General features: G+C 43.2%; 1 protein-coding gene across 4 annotated transcripts in view; it reads right to left on the reverse strand.

The window, feature by feature from the left end:
* slit2 (slit homolog 2 (Drosophila)) overlaps positions 1 to 15,951 on the reverse strand; it is a 91,352-nt gene that overhangs the window by 65,119 nt on the left and 10,282 nt on the right. For all 4 annotated transcript variants that reach the window (XM_030093260.1, XM_030093258.1, XM_030093259.1 and 1 more), the window contains exon 4: positions 15,433 to 15,504. In XM_030093260.1, the coding sequence (XP_029949120.1) occupies positions 15,433 to 15,504 (72 nt within the window). The remainder of the gene's footprint in view (positions 1 to 15,432; positions 15,505 to 15,951) is intronic.

Below are 15,951 nucleotides of genomic sequence, written 5' to 3' on the forward strand. Positions count from 1 at the left end.
ATATTCCATATTCATAAATGCAAGCGTGCTAAGTGGATAGTGCGTGTTATTTTGAGCAGCTGTCAGATGCAACCCTCAGTGCATCCTGCAGGTGGATCAGATATATCAGTCTTTACACACGCTTTAATAGATCCGGCCCTCTGAGCCCTGGCAGAGTTTTATTTGGAGCGACGAGAAAAATTGCGAGAAAAATTCATCAACAGATGTTTTTTTTTCAACATATGGTCTTTCATCAGATATTTGCAACATTTAAATTTTGCCTCAGAAAAGATTTTATGCATTTAGTGAAGGCAAATGAAGCACAGGTGTCTTTGGAAATCTTGCATTCATATTCCGAAAAGCAATTTCGGCAGTTTTGTCACGGCTTTTCTTTTGTTTTTACAAAGGATTACAAGGAAATCCACAGATGCACTGCAAAAAATGGGCTAATCCATTCAAATATATAACAAAAGCTCCAAAGCAAGGCAGTTTTGAAGAAAAGGGAGCGATTGTAAGAGAGGAGTGTTTGGTCTGACGGGCAGGTGAGCAGTGACTCGGCCTCCAGGATCTCCATGACTTACTGGAAAACGGGAACACACATCGGAAACAATGAGAATGCAGGTTTTCGTAACAAGGGGGTTTCCACACTTCTCTTCCCCAATTCCACCTCTCGCACGGCCCGGTGTATTTTATCACAAGTTCAACAAGGACAGACAATATCCTCAACAGCTAAGATGTCTGGGAAACACCAAGTGTTACCCAGAAGATCTCTACGGCAACTTGTGCTGGAATCTTATGCGTGCACACACACACTGACACACAAACACACACACACACACACACACACACACACTGACACACACACACCCAGAGCGCTACTTGTAATTATGAGAGCAGTAAAACAGGCTGACATCATATCCTTGGGTTGCTTCATTCCCTCGCTGCCTTGCTGCTGGACTTTCACAAACTGTGGTTATTTGTGTCTCAAGGTACTTTTCAGGTGTGAAGATGCTTGTAAAACTTTCTCTAAGTCTGTAATCGCCTAGGAACAGCCCAGCCTCATTCCAGAAAGTACAATTCTAGTTCTACAAAAATTGGGAAGGTGTGTACGGTAAAATAAATTGTAATGACGAGTCATTCTCATAAACATTATTTCTATCGCAGAATAACTCATAATAATGAATCAGACACTAAATCAGATGTGAAAAGCATATAAATCTGATGGCAGGGACACATCCTACAAAAGTTGAAAGAGAAATAGACATATTGTCAGAGCTTTTTTATGTGGATCGATGTTGTTATCTGTTGGTGGAGCCTGGCTGATCCACAGTCTGGGCTCCTCTGTGCTGGTGGGTTCATTTTATGATGTGCTCAGTGTTTTCTGTTTTCAAAGATCTGGACAGCTGGTAGGACAGTTCAGCAGCCACACTCTGACAGTGTGAAACCACGGATGCAGTTTGCTGTTCAGGATTACATTGTTTAAATACACAAAGCATTCCCATCCAGGCAACATCCCTAAAACCATGCTGCTCTAAAACCTTTAATAACATTCAGCAGGTCTGATGTTAGGAAGGCTCCACATCAGACTTAAAACTTTTCACTTTTCTATCTGGTATAGTTGGAGTTAGTTCTGTCCTGCTGGGCCATTTTCTAGTTGAGCAGCTCTGTGTAGACTGCTGAGACTTTACTCCTCCTTTCTTTTCTCACTCGCTATGCATTCATACGACACCACGCGTCCAACAGGTCTCTCTCCTCCTTTTCTGTATCTTCCAGCAGGATCTCTGATAGTGGGAAGAGAGGTTTATGATCTGAAGCTCCTGGCCCATCAAGTCTTCAGAGAGTGGATTAGCCTGACTTGTCGCTGTCTCTGTGCTTTTCCATGCTAGTGCCCCCCCCCCCCCCCCCCCCACCCCCCCACCCCCCCAAGCAGCGCAGCAGAAAGCCGCCGCCTCTAATCCTGCTTGTGCAAAGGTTTCTTTCACAAGAGTTTTCCTTCTTTACTGCTCATGTGGGATTGTTTTTTTTTTTCTTCTTCTTCTTTTTTTGGTGCCCTAGGATGGTGATGTTGCAATACTGTAATACTATTGTAAAACTGAATTGAATAGAGACTTTTCAATGAGTAAGTACTTTTTTGTACTACAAATCACGCGTCCTGGTTTTATATATTTTTAAGACATCAACCCAAATTGGAGTTGGGCTTTCAGACTAAATGTTATTTTTGCTTCAACCGACATTGAAAACACGTGCAATCTGCCACCTTGTACTTATTCGCAAACCTAGTGTACGCACAAAATGACTCAGCTGTGAACTCATAGTCTGGTGGAGATAGCAGCGGCGGAAGGAGCAAGATAAGAGCAAAACAATAAAAGGGCCAGTGTGATTTAAGGTGACAAATGATTGAACACAGTATTTATCCAACTCTTTTCAATAGCCTGTAATCACCTAATAAACATTGTGTTTTATTGAGGAAGACCAACCCTTCATATCGACCCCAGGAGCGGCTGTTCTGAACACAATATTTATCCTGCTCTTTTCAATAGGCTGCAATCGCCTTACATTAATACACACTTTGTTTTACAGAAGGAAGGCCAAGCCTTCATATCAGCGTGCTGTGAGTCTGGGCCTCGTGTTTCTACAGCAGCTCATAGCAGACAAACAAGGGCTCTGTATTATTGGAAACAGCTTGGCTAAAAATAAATGTTATTTCTCTCATATATGTTGAAGAAAGTACTTTTCAGCAGATGACTGGAATGATTAAAAAAAACAACAACAGACTCTCTGGATCCAAGGAGCAAACCACATCAGATTTCTCTTGTGGATCAGTCATTGAAAAACAAGCCCTGCGACGTTTCCTAAGATGCAGTGTGGCATGTTTATTTAGATTTTCTTTGGAATTGCATGTGCAGAAATATCCTGTGATTTTCCTTTTTTTTTTTTTTTTGTACGTATCCTAAGGAACATATGCTTGGCATGTCTTTTGCATCTCATGGTCGCACGAGATTCCCTGACATCCATGGATGAGGAGGACAGAAAATCTTCCACTCTGGTCCCATGAAATTCAAATCAAGAGAAATTGAAGGCGTGCCAGGATGTGCAATAAAATATTCTAATTTAACATCTAAAAATGGATGGAAATTTCACATAAGGACTTTGGAAAGGTTCAAAATTATTTAGAGACCTTATAAGGCAGAAAGTCAGACAGAAGTGGGACAAACGCTGCATTCACAAACAAAGAAATTGATCAGTTGACAAAATAACTCAAATACCAGAGAACAGAATCTGGTCTGTTGTTGGAAAAACAAATTGTTAAAATTCCTCTTCTGAACTCGTAAATATGTCGGCCAATGAGCTGCGAGGATGCAGCTGACCCTGACTTCTAATTTTTGACCTATGACCTTGGAATAGGAAGCAACCTGCACACACAAACACACTTTCATTCCTCTGTATCCCCTATTGTTGCTCCGTCACTTTCAATCAAGTCTCCTCCGCTCCTTCCTCCACGTCTGCCAAAACTTCCTAATTCAATTTCGCTGAACGATGAGAACTTGACTTTGTGTTGCGGTCCCATTCAACATCCAAAATAACCCCGATCCTTGCAAACACACACCCACACAAGAAGAAGTGTGTAGGCTTCCAGCCCTGTGAAATATTTAACGTTTAGAGGGGGGGGAAACGCTGCGTTTTGTTTTTGTGAAAAAGTGAAGAGACACAGAGACAAAGTCTGAGACAGAGGAGTTTCAGGAGAACCATAAACCACGAAAAGCTCTCCTTCCACTCGGCCCATTTAGACGCAAAACAACACGTTGGCAAGAGAGCGAGAGTGAAAGAAAAAAGAGAGGGAGGGAGGAAAAAGAGAGGAAGCGCAGGAGCCTCAGTTATTGTTACTGTTCATCAGAGAGACAGACAGATTGATAGTTGAAGGGAAAAAGTCTGAGTGCTCGAAGGAAGGAGCAAAACGAAATGATCAGAGTCCGAACTTGTCTTTGCATAGTTTATCTGATCAGCCGCTCAGATAGCATCTGTTTTATCCTGCATTACTCAATCTTCCTGGCATTCTGAGTGTGTGTGTGTCTGTGCACATATGTGTGTGTGTGTGTGTGTGTGTGTGTGTGTGTGTGTGTGTGTGTGTGTGTGTGTGTGTGTGTGTGTGTGTGTGTGTGTGTGTGTGTGTGTGTGTGTGTGCGTTTCGCTGTTTGACACTTGCCGAGAGGTCAGAGTTCCTTTTGAACAGCCGTCCAATTATGGGGGGGCATGGCGTTACCGTAGAGATGAGAGAGAAGTCTAATTGGATAATGACACATCCAGGTTTGAACCTGTCATTAGACACTCATCTCTGTGCAACTGGAGGGTGCACACGCGCACACACACGCACGCGCGCACACACACACTGACTCACAAGTCTCACGGCCGGGTCGGTACCAACCTGTGATTACAAACCTGCTGATCTATCACCGGCCTGCAGCTACAATGTCACAGTTTTTCTCTCGCATTAATCCTCACAGCCTCTTCATGTTTCAGCGCCGCTGGAAGCAGGACGCGTACATTAGTAATACCTGGAAAATGCGTTCATTTAACAGCGGCGAGTGTTTATTTTGAAATGGTTTTAAAGTCTAAAATGATAAAAGACAGCGAGTGGATGTGCTGTGAGTCTGTTTCTGGCCCGAGTGCTCACATTATGTAAACATAGTGCGTTTTAATGAGGCTGGGTCACGCTGGTCACTTCAAACACACTCAGCTTTTGGTGGAATAATGTGAGAGGCTCTAAACTTGTGAGCAACATCTCTGGGAGCAATCACTGGTCAGCTCCCAGTTTCCTCTCTTGGTTTCTTCTGCATCATTACCATGGATGAGAGTCTTGCATAAGCCTCTCCAAAACCAATGTGTAGGCTTGGGGGGGGAGAACGGCGGAGAGGGGAGCGGAGAGCCGGGCGCAGGCCAGAAAGAGTATGAGAGGGAAAAGAATTAAGAGAAAGGTGCTGCGAAGAGAAAAGGAAGATAATAGCAGAGAGGGGAGAGACATACAAGGAGGGGAAGAAAATGGGGGTGCAGAAAAAAAAAAAAAAACGTCTAAGTGAGAGGGAGAGGCAGTGAGGGAGGGTGGTGAGGTTTTCTTTTGTGGCGGCCAGAGAGTGACAGGGGTGCCAATAGAGTGGCCAATGATGACGGTCCCACTGGAGAATGCTGGCTATGCCAGTGGAGTGGCACTAATGGAGCCAGAGAGGGGATGCAGTTGCCTGCCCTGGAGGGGGGATATTGTGCAACTGGACAAGGCAGCTTGACACGGAGCCAACATGGAGGATTAGAGCGGAGGGAGGGAGGCACCCAGGGCAGAGAAAGACAGCCATGTTAGGTCTGCTGACTGATTGACATAAACTGAACTCCTTCTGTCTTCCATTTGACTGAAGAGACTCGGTGAGCGCTCGCTCTCTGGTCTTCACTCACACATATTTTCTCAGTCAGCATCTCGCCGCATTCCAATAAACGCTCCATTCAGGTTGAAACAAGGCCAAGTCTTTACTTCTGTATGTTCTGTTAAATATCTAGATGTATTTAGCTTTACTAAACTTGCGAATTGGTCTTTATTCAAGTTTAAAGTTTTATGAATATACTTTTACTTTTGTCATAGAAAGGTTGAATTAATTTTTCTACCTTAATGAGAGTTAGTAGGAGAGCTGGATTAATAGAATTATAAACTTCAGTTTAAATAATGCAAAGAACATGAACTGAATTTAAAACTATAGCAGCTTTACAAAATGTGCAAACACACATACACGCGCGCACACACACACACAACAGCAGCAACTGTGTGCTCCCCTGCTCCTCCACATGGATGCACACAGGCAGGGGTCAATATTGCTGAGTAGCAGTTTGCGTGATTGGGGTGAGAAGAGCGGAGGAGCGCTGCATGATGAATTGTCCTGATTACTCCATAATTCCTCCCATAATTCACATTCTAGTCTGACTCATCCATCAATACGGGACCTGGATCCATACCTGCAGATACCCTGGAGAGACTGAACGTCAGAGAAAGAGAGGGAAGGAGGTGAGTGGAGAGGAGCCTGCATCCCGCGGCGTAACATCGTGTTCGCTTCAAAATAAAGGAGTGAAACACTGAGACTGACGGGGAAGGAATTCAACATTAAACAAAGTGCGGGAAGGGAAGAGGATGCGGGACGATTTGGCTGTTTTGTTGGGGGGCATTACCGCACACGGTGACCCTTAATCACACACAAGCACAGTGAGGAAACGCTTTGATGAATCCCGGGACCTCACACACACACACACACGCCGATTCACACACACTCTGCTGTCGTAACTACCTGCTTCCAGGTAATCTCTTCCTGGCGTTAGATAGGTATGTAACCCCCTCCTAAAAATCCACACTCAGGTTACTGGTACACACACACACACACACACACACACACACACACACACACACCTGGGCACTTGTCTGACAGACTTGCTGGCTCCAGGCTTCAGGCTACCTGCCATCTACAGTAAGAACTGACATGCCTCTCTCCTCCTCTTTCCTCACGGCTCTCACCTCTCTCCTTTCTTTCTTTACCTTCGCCGTCCCTCACTTTCTACCGCTGCTTTGTTTTTTTGTTGTGTTTTTTTGGTTTCGCAGGTTGCTCACAATGGAGACGACAGTTCTCTCTTCACCTGGGTGAATTCCTGCCTGCTCCTTCTTTTTCCACGCCATTTAAGAGTGCAAACACATCTCTAATCTTTCCTTTAAAGACCCTTCATTCACGCCGTCTGTACCCACCCCTTCTCTCTCTCTCTCTTCTCTGTTTTTTCCAGGCGTTGCTCTCGCGGATGTGTAATTTGATGGGCGAAGCAGCGCCGTCGCTGCTGGCATGTCCATTATCCTGGATATCTCATCGCCTGACACTGACACTGCCTGACCTTTCAGTCCACAGCTCTGACCTTTGACACCTGTATACCCAGAGTGACAAGTGATTAATGAAGATGCATGCTGCTCGGCAAATTTGGACTGTTTTTTTCAAATGGAAATGTGATAAACAGATCAAACAGATTAATTAGAAGTCACAGGATTATGTCTTTTAAAACTGATATCTGTCATTGAGATCAAACCGGATGAAATTGTGAAGAATATTAAGGTGCATGATGCTTTATTTCCTTTCACAAAATTAACCCATTTACTTTGTTGTTGGCACATGAAAGAAAGTGTGGAAGTGCAGCATATATAATCTTCTTCTTTGATTAAATAACTCAAGATTTAATGTTGTTTTGTGAAAGCACAGCTGGAACATGTTTGAGGTCTGTTCCCAACACTCTTAAAATGAAGTGCAGATTTTTTTTTATATTGTGAACATTTAAAAAAAAACAAAAAAAAAAGCTGAGTGCAAACACACAACACTACTCAACAGAATAATGAAGTGCAGCCATCAACATTTCTATTGAGTTCAATCAGAACAAAACTGAGGGTTATAACTTTTATAAATTCAGGCTGATCGCAGCACAGCTGTGTTACACGGCATTAGATTTGACTGGGTTCACCTCATAAACCGGGGCGAGTCCAGCTCCCGAACGCAGTCGCCGTAGCAGTAAATCATACGAACTGAAGAGGAAATAAAGGCCATTAATAAAAACCTGCATGCAGCAGCTGAGAAAATACAAACATGCTCGTGCACACGCGCGTATACACACACACACACCCCGAGCGCCAAGCAACAACAAGTTAGCACAAGCCACAGTAAAAGTTGAGCCGGGCGTTTTAATATCTTTACATTCTGTCTGTATAACATAATCTTTTGTGCGGGTGCCCTCTCAATAATGCCAGCTCGGATTTGGCAAGTCCTCCCTGAATGAATTACAGCATTGTGTTGGGATCTGAATGGCCAAATCACTTCTTAGGAATGAGTGGCCTTGAGCAATTCAGATAGGCAGTCATGTGATTCATATGATGGCAAGCGAATGAGTCACTGACACTCAACACCTCAACGCCGCTGTAGCGATTGGGCTGTACTCGAGCTGAATCGTAATGTGTACACAGACGACGCGGAAGTATCCCAAAACACACAAACCCCACCGCAAGAAAGAAAAGTAAAAATCACTGCTTTCCTGTTTGGCTGTGTTCGATGTGTGTGATCCAAGAGCGCTAATGAAAACATTTCTCGGACAATATGTCTTTGTGTACGCTGAAAAGAGCTGTTTTCCTGTGGGTGTGTGTGTGTGAGGGAGAGAGTTTTTATATCTTTTAAAGTGCATTCAGAAAAACCGGAGGGGGCAGGAAATATTGCTGAATGGTAAAGCGATGTGTTTGTGTCAGTGTGTGTCTATATTTGTCAGACAGAAAAAAATAAACAACACAGAGAGGAAGAGGAGTAGGAGGAGGAGGAGGAGGAGGAGGAGGAGGAGGAGGAGAAGAGAGAGAGAGAGAGAGAGAGAGAGAGAGAGAGAGGCCCATCCACAAGTCCCTCCGGCTGCACAGGCTTAACTTAATTTCCTCGCGTAGACATAATGGCAGATATTTGCATTCCGTATGTACACAAACTCAGGGGCCAAATATATTCTCATCCAAAACACAGCATGTAAAACTGCAACCGGCAGATACTGATCTTTTACAATCCCTGGAAAAAGAAAGTAAATGATTGAATTTATGAAAATTGTCCTTCCACTTTTGAGAATGAACTTTAATGCTTTTGTATGGTTTAGTTTACAACCATGTGGCTGAATTCTAAAGTTATTCCATACATTTTCCAGGCTCCTTTTTCTTCTTTTTTTTTAATCATATTATTTAATTGAAAGTTTTTCATAAATCGTTGCCTGACGTGCAAGATGAAGAGAACGGGCCAAAACTTTGTGCTCACTAAATCTGGGCAGCAACATAAACAAGCTGACACATCCAGCACTCCTCATAAGCAAAAGTTCATTTTGTCATGATTCCTGCTAAAGAGATGAAGGAGACTTCCTCGTCTTTAGCCCTATAAGTCACCTCCTGCTTAGATCTCCTGACCAGAACATTCCTCACCTCCGACCTTCCCTGAACCTGGAGGTCATCATCGCTGTGGCAACTAAAACGCTTAACATGCTCTGTCTTAATTAAAAAACATTATTTACTCAGAGAAAATTTCATTTTCTCTCCCCCCTGACCTCCGTCTTCCTTTCCTTTCACCTCCCGCCGCCCCGTCAGTTAACTATTGACACGCTGGGAAAGACGACATCCCAAACCCCCCCCCCCCAAAAAAAACCCCCCCAAAAAAAAACGCCTGGACTCTTGTGCGAACATTATGCTAAGCCTGTCATCTCGGCTGAGGTGGTGGTGGTGTGTGTGTGTGTGTGTGTGTGTGTGTGTGTGTGTGAGTGTGTGTGAGAGAGAGATGCAGGGTTAAGCTCTCACAGAAGACAAAGCCACAACCTTCAAGGCTGCTAAGCAACAATGCCGCCTGGTAAAGCCTCATCAGGGCACCGTTTAGCAGAGGATTAGAGACTATTACACACACATAAACACACACACACACACACATACATAAACACACACACACATACACACGCACAAACACACACACACACACACACACACACACACACACACACACACACACACACACACACACACACACACACACACACACACACACACACACACACACACACACACACACACACAGAGTCATCAGCTCATTAATTCAAATCCAGCTTTAACTCTGATTTAATGTGTTTGTGACTCCTGAAACTCACTCATTTTCTACCTCTCCGTCAACTCGTCAGTATTGACTTTCCTCCTCCGTTGAGCGTCGATGAGGGATCACAACTTTCTCTCCATTTCTTATGCTCTCACACGTTCAACCACTGAATCTGATCTTGTTGCCTTGATCTCTCTCTGAGGAGCCTTAAATTCAGCAACTCTTTCTCATCCAGCTTTGAGTCACGGAGCTGTTTGAATGCATATGTTTACAACTAATTAAATAAATGCAAAACAGTCGTCACACTTTGCCGATCCTCATGGAGAAAAATGTCAGCAGAAGCAACCAGTTCATGAGTATCAGGACTTTTAATATCATAGGAAATTATTTCTACTATTTCTGTAACAGCAGTGAGCAAACGAGTGTAAGCTTTACTTTAAGTTCTTATAGAAAAATCTGAAGAAGTGGCAATAATTTATGAATAAAAAACACATTTTCAATCTCCCAACCACATTTTTCACATCGTTGTTGTTTGATGACGGACGGGTGTGAGTAATATTCTTCGAGCACATGACTAAAGGACTGGTGCCACTATTTGTTTTTAATACATTAAAGGAAGAAATCCTGCCTCATCATTCCTTATTGCTCACTTCATGTTCTGCTGTTTTTAATCACCGCATTAAAAGCCCACATAAAAATCCCTCGCACCGAGACAGCGACCTGCAAAGCTGCTCGTGAGAGACTTTGGCCAAAAGTGACCAAGTTGGAAAAGAGCGCATGCACGAACACATGAACACATGAACACATGCCACGTATGTTCTTATGCCTGAGCACAAACAGCGTTTTTTAACGGTGGAAGCAGTGACCCATTCTCCTATCCTCCCATCACCCCATCCCTTCATCAACCCCTCTTTCATCTCTTCCTCTTTCATCTCCCTACTGATTTCTGTCCAGCAAAGATGGAGGCGAGAGAGAGAGAGAGAGAGAGAGAGAGAGAGAGAGAGAGAGAGAGAGAGAGAGAGAGAGAGAGAGAGAGAGAGAGAGAGAGCTGGCACAGAAAAGGGGGCAAAACTAATGCATTGCATTTGTGTGTACCTCCAGTGAAACACAAAGACTGTACATTGTTCCCAAATAGCATTTCCCAAAAAAAAAAAAAAAAAAAAAGATAAATAGTGATGAAAAGGAAAAGAGAAGGAGAATGCAGGCTCAAGAACAGTGGTACTACCAGCACAGTAGTAGAGTTACACAGATCCAACATTAATGTACCTCTGGATGGAGCATCTGATAGGAGAACAATGTGGAGAGAGGAGAATAAGAGGCCTGTAATGTTTTCAGTACCGTTCAGCAAAATCTAGCTTGAGGATAAAAAAGTTGATCAAGTCTTTTTGGCGACATGTAAATACTGTGGCATCTGATGAGATTTTTTGGTCATAAGTTATCTGATGACAGTGATCTCAGCGAGTTACTAACGTGCTTCAGTTCTGCCAAACATGTGCTTCTGTTGATTTATCTGCAACTCTTTAAATCCAAGCCAGACCAGTTTATCGTCCCTTCTGATTGAATATTTGAAATCTTTATGAACTCTAAAATGAAGATGTAAAACGTCCCTTTGTAACCAAATGAAATGTGCTTTTTTTCTTACTGACTGGGGGAAATTTGTTCTCACATTAAGATTGGCTGAAACAGTATTGACATAACCACAATATTTTGTGAACAAGGTAAAATACACATCCTATCTGTATAACAGTAGTGAACAATCAGTGGAGAAGGGGTCGGTAAGAGAAAAAGAATACAGCATTTCCTGAATTATTTGTCAGTGTGTAAAAACTGTCCATAGCATTTTTCTGCTTTATTGATGTTTTCCATTTGTTTCTGTGAGGAAAAAGATCACTAAACTCCACGTAACCCCGCTCACATCCCTGTCAGAGTCTAAATATGTGTGCGACATTGTGTGTGTTTTGATCTCAGGGCACAAAACTCTGTTGAAGAAAGCTCCTGGTGTCGATCCAGCGCAGGGAGACTTTACTAGCTCATCTTGCTTTACAGAGTCCTTCTAATGAACTGGCTCTGTTTGATCCACTGTTCAAAGTGTCTCGTTGCTCTCTTCTCTGTCTCAGAACAAACAGCCACAGCTGTGGCCCTCGGTATTACTGCGGCATGGGCGCTGCGATCAACAATAGGGGCTGAGGGGAGCAGAAGGGCTGTGTGTGTTAGAGATCGACACTGAGGGAGACGGATAGCTTTTTGGGGATATGCCCGCCACATGGTGTCTCCAGATGTGCGCGGCTACGTAACCTAATCGAGTCTGGGCCCTGGAGTGCTGGGGGAGGCTGTAAGTGTGTGTGTGTGTGTGTGTGTGTGCGCGTGTGTGATGGAGGAAGAGGGGAGAGGTGCGGACACAGGTGTTTTAAATGGGAATGTTGACGATCAGGCAGAGGTTTTTATAGGAGCTCACATTTACAGCTGTCTTTTTCGTGTTTGTGCGCCACATATCGCTGTCAGACGCACTAAAAATCAAACAGTAACTCTGTGCTCAACAGGCCTGCACAATTTCTTGTTATGGCCATAACAGTGTGAGCAAATTTACAGAAAGCAAAAGTGTGATAGATTATGCTTTATGCTCTGTACATTCTTTCACTGCACATTCAAAAAGGATGGACTTTCAAATATGATGAACGGCAATAAACTGATTTTTAAAAGAAATGCCATTTATGAAATAAAGCTGTTAATCCAAGGATCAGGGGAGCTACAATAAAGAGAAACGACTAAAAACAACAAAGTCAACAAACAGCTGTGCATCTCAAAACCTGCTGTGGAAACTGCAGCAATGAATGTGAAGAAAAAAAACTTTTTTTTTTTTTTTTTTTTTAACAAAAAATGTTCCAGTCACAGCTGGTGCTGAATCAGAGGCAGGAGAAAATTATCCGCTGTTATTTGTTAGAACAATTTTACAGCAGAAAGACATCATGGTTTGTATTTATCTGAAATCATACTGTTATTGCAACACAGCAAAACGATCGAATCGTGCATGTTCGCCTGATGTCGAGGAACCTTCGTGCTCACACACTATGATTATGGAAACACAAGTGTTCTTTTTTTAAAAACTAATACTGACCAGGTCGTCTTTCACAACTTACAGGAAACATGAACTCTGTTTGAGACTGTGAATTACAACCAAATCTTCACTGCTGCTGTAAACGCTCCATGTAGGGCATTTCAGGTTTGTTCATACACAACGGACTGAACTGTCGTCATTTACAGGATAAAAATGACCATAAAAATCACTTTTTTTTTTTTGTTGTTTTCTAGACGAGACCAAAGGTACAGCTCCATTAACTTTTGGATAACTAATTAATTAAACCCTTATTAGTACTTAAACTTACTCACTGGTAAAATCGATGAGGGAAAATATGAGTCACAGAATTATTTTAGAGTTACAGAATGCATTTCTAGTCACTGATAAATCAAACTAGTCTGGATTTCAAAGAGTGGGGAGGATTTTTAGCTGAATAGGATTCAACACATAAGTGAACAAACTGTGGTCTGGTTTGAATAGTCGATGTGCTTGATTGTGTGAAAAATTATTATTAGGAGGAACTAAAAGCATCAGATATATCTCTAAAGTAACCACGAACACTTACCAGATAATTTCCTCCTTTCTGACACACTTTCAGAAATCAAGCGGAGTTAAAATGGTCTGTGAGGATGTGATCTTTGAAAGTTACAGATTAATTAAATAAGTCATTTCTGTGTCTCTACTGTAGAATGATAGCTTCTTCAGGCCTGAGATTACAGCGAATATTTGATTTGTTTCAGGTTTATTCCAAGATGTACTTGTAGCACTCTAGCTCAGACACAACAGGAGGAAGAAAGACGATGAAGCTGGAATCAAACTACAGGATGCAGTTTTTTGGCTGCTAATAGAAGAGAGACGTTTTCAGAAAGTGGGCTTTCACAAAGAAGTGTAAAATGTGGAGGATCAATACAATGAAAAAATGTTTTTTTTGGAACTGTCAATGAAAAATGATATAGTACGTCATCTTTAAATCAGAAAAAAAAAAAAAAACCAACGTGCAACAGCAACAGCAAGCGTGAGAGTTCTGCTTGTCCAACGTCAGAGTTCCAGTAGCAGGTACATCTTTCTGGAAAACATGCATTCGAACACGCATTCGAAGAAACGATCCAGCAGTTCAAATACATGCAGCACATCTGACCTCAGACTACTTTAATTTAGCCCTGAAAGCCCTAAACCACTTTGCGGAGCAAAGGTTAAACACATACAATAAGTTTGCACAAACATACACAGATTTTCCAGGCGTCCGTAAAAAAGTGAAAACATAATTTTCATAATAGCAGGTTGAGCAAGTGTTCATTTATAGAAGCGCTGTCGCAAGAAGCAAAGCGGGTCGAGTTAGGAACAACCTACAGCCCTCAATGTGAAACTTAACAAGATTCTACGTCAGACGTTCTCATGGAGCTCCTGCTGTGATTTTCAAAAAATTAAAAATACACTGAAGGAAGCGAGATTCAGTGTTACACAAACAGTCTTAAAAGCTGTGGGCCTGTTTTCCTGCTGAATGGCTTCCATACGTTTGACCAATCTGAGCTCAACTGCTGTTTAGGTTTGGGTTTTCTCTCTGCTCTCTGTTGGTTTTAGAGTGTGTTTCGGGAGAGTTAAACATAGAACAAAAAAACGACGTTTTGCTGAATAAACTGTGGCTGTTCAGAGAGGATGTGCCGCCGGCGAGGAGACCCTCGAAACGAAACGCGTCCGCCTGGAGACCCCGGGCTTTACACAAACAACACAGTGAGGCGGCTTGTCTGCAGCAAGCTGAGCACAGAGCGATATATCCCAGTTGTATTTTTACCCCGGCCCACACGCTGAGCAAAATGCCAACTCCCGGCCTTGAGGAACACACAAACACACACTCGCAGCAACGCGGGCGCACTCGCAAGACACACACACACCCTCAGACACGACGGGTCAGGCTCAGCCGACCGCCGTAGTGGCCACAGAACATAAACAACTTTCACACACTCTGTGAATCATCTGAGCATTTCAATATTGTCTCAGATAAATATATTCAGCCACACGTATAAATATATGCAACCATAATTATTCCTCCAGACCGCAAATGACCGTGACGGGAAGTTCGTTCCCACAGCCTGAGGAGCAGCGCAGCCCAGCCCTGCAGGACTGGAAATCTATAGCCGGGGTTTGCAGAGCGAGCGACTGGGCCGTGAGGGAAGAGCGGAAGGCGCCCGGTGACAACAAACAGCAGTTCGCAACGCAAAAAATGGAACATTTATGTTCTGTAACTAAAACTGTTTTCTGCCTGTGAAACACAACACGTAACTTCAGAAGAGAAACCTGTCTCTACAATTCACTGCTCCTACCTCTCCTGGTCTGCCATGCTCTCTCTCTCTCTCTCACACACACACACACACACACACACACTCACACACACCTCTCCCAGTGGGCAGCAGCTGTTGGAGTGCTAATCTCCATTAGCTACTGAACTGGCTTCTACAGAGAGAACCATGTAAAATCTGTTCTCTCACTCCTCTCACTCTCCATCCAAGTGAAACACGAATGCTGTGTCAGACCGGAAAGCAGCTATTTTTTCTCCGCTTTACATCATCTATAGCGGTTCTCCACGCCATTTCGAATCAAAATCAATACACTTTACAAGCTTTTTCAGCTTCGCAAAACATCATAAAACTTTTTTTTTTCCCTTTTCTTGAGCTAACAGGGAACTGGGAGCATGGGAGGAAAAGATAAATAAAAACCTTAACTTACAGTCTGTAAAGCTTTGTTGTTCCCAGGAACAGCAGCTCTGGAAAGACGGCCAGATTATTCCGATTCAGGCGCCTGTAAAAACACAGCATAAATAAAGGAATAAGCTCACTGCTTCCAAACAGCGTGGCTAAAGTGGTTACATGTGTTTGTAATTAACATTTTCACGTCAGGTTTGTGTTTATAGATCATCATATTAAAGCACATTATTCTGTTTTTGTAACACAACTTGAGCTCACTTGGAGGAAATACGAAATAACAGGGAGATTAATGGAGACACAGCAAATACACACATGTACGTTAGGGAATGAATACCTCAAAAATAATAAAAACACATGAAGTCTGTAGGTTATCCATGATTTAAAGGGGTACAGCACGGCTGCCAGACAAACAGTGAACTCGAGGAGGATGAAGGGAATGCGGGGGGGGGTGGAGGGCACGGGAAGGGGTTCGACGGAGCGGGCGATGGTGGGGATGGAGGAGGCGGTGGAGGGGGCGGGGGGCGGGAGTCGGGGGGGGCAT

Source organism: Salarias fasciatus, chromosome 6, assembly GCF_902148845.1.
Source record: "Salarias fasciatus chromosome 6, fSalaFa1.1, whole genome shotgun sequence".
Classification (NCBI taxonomy): Eukaryota; Metazoa; Chordata; class Actinopteri; order Blenniiformes; family Blenniidae; genus Salarias; species Salarias fasciatus.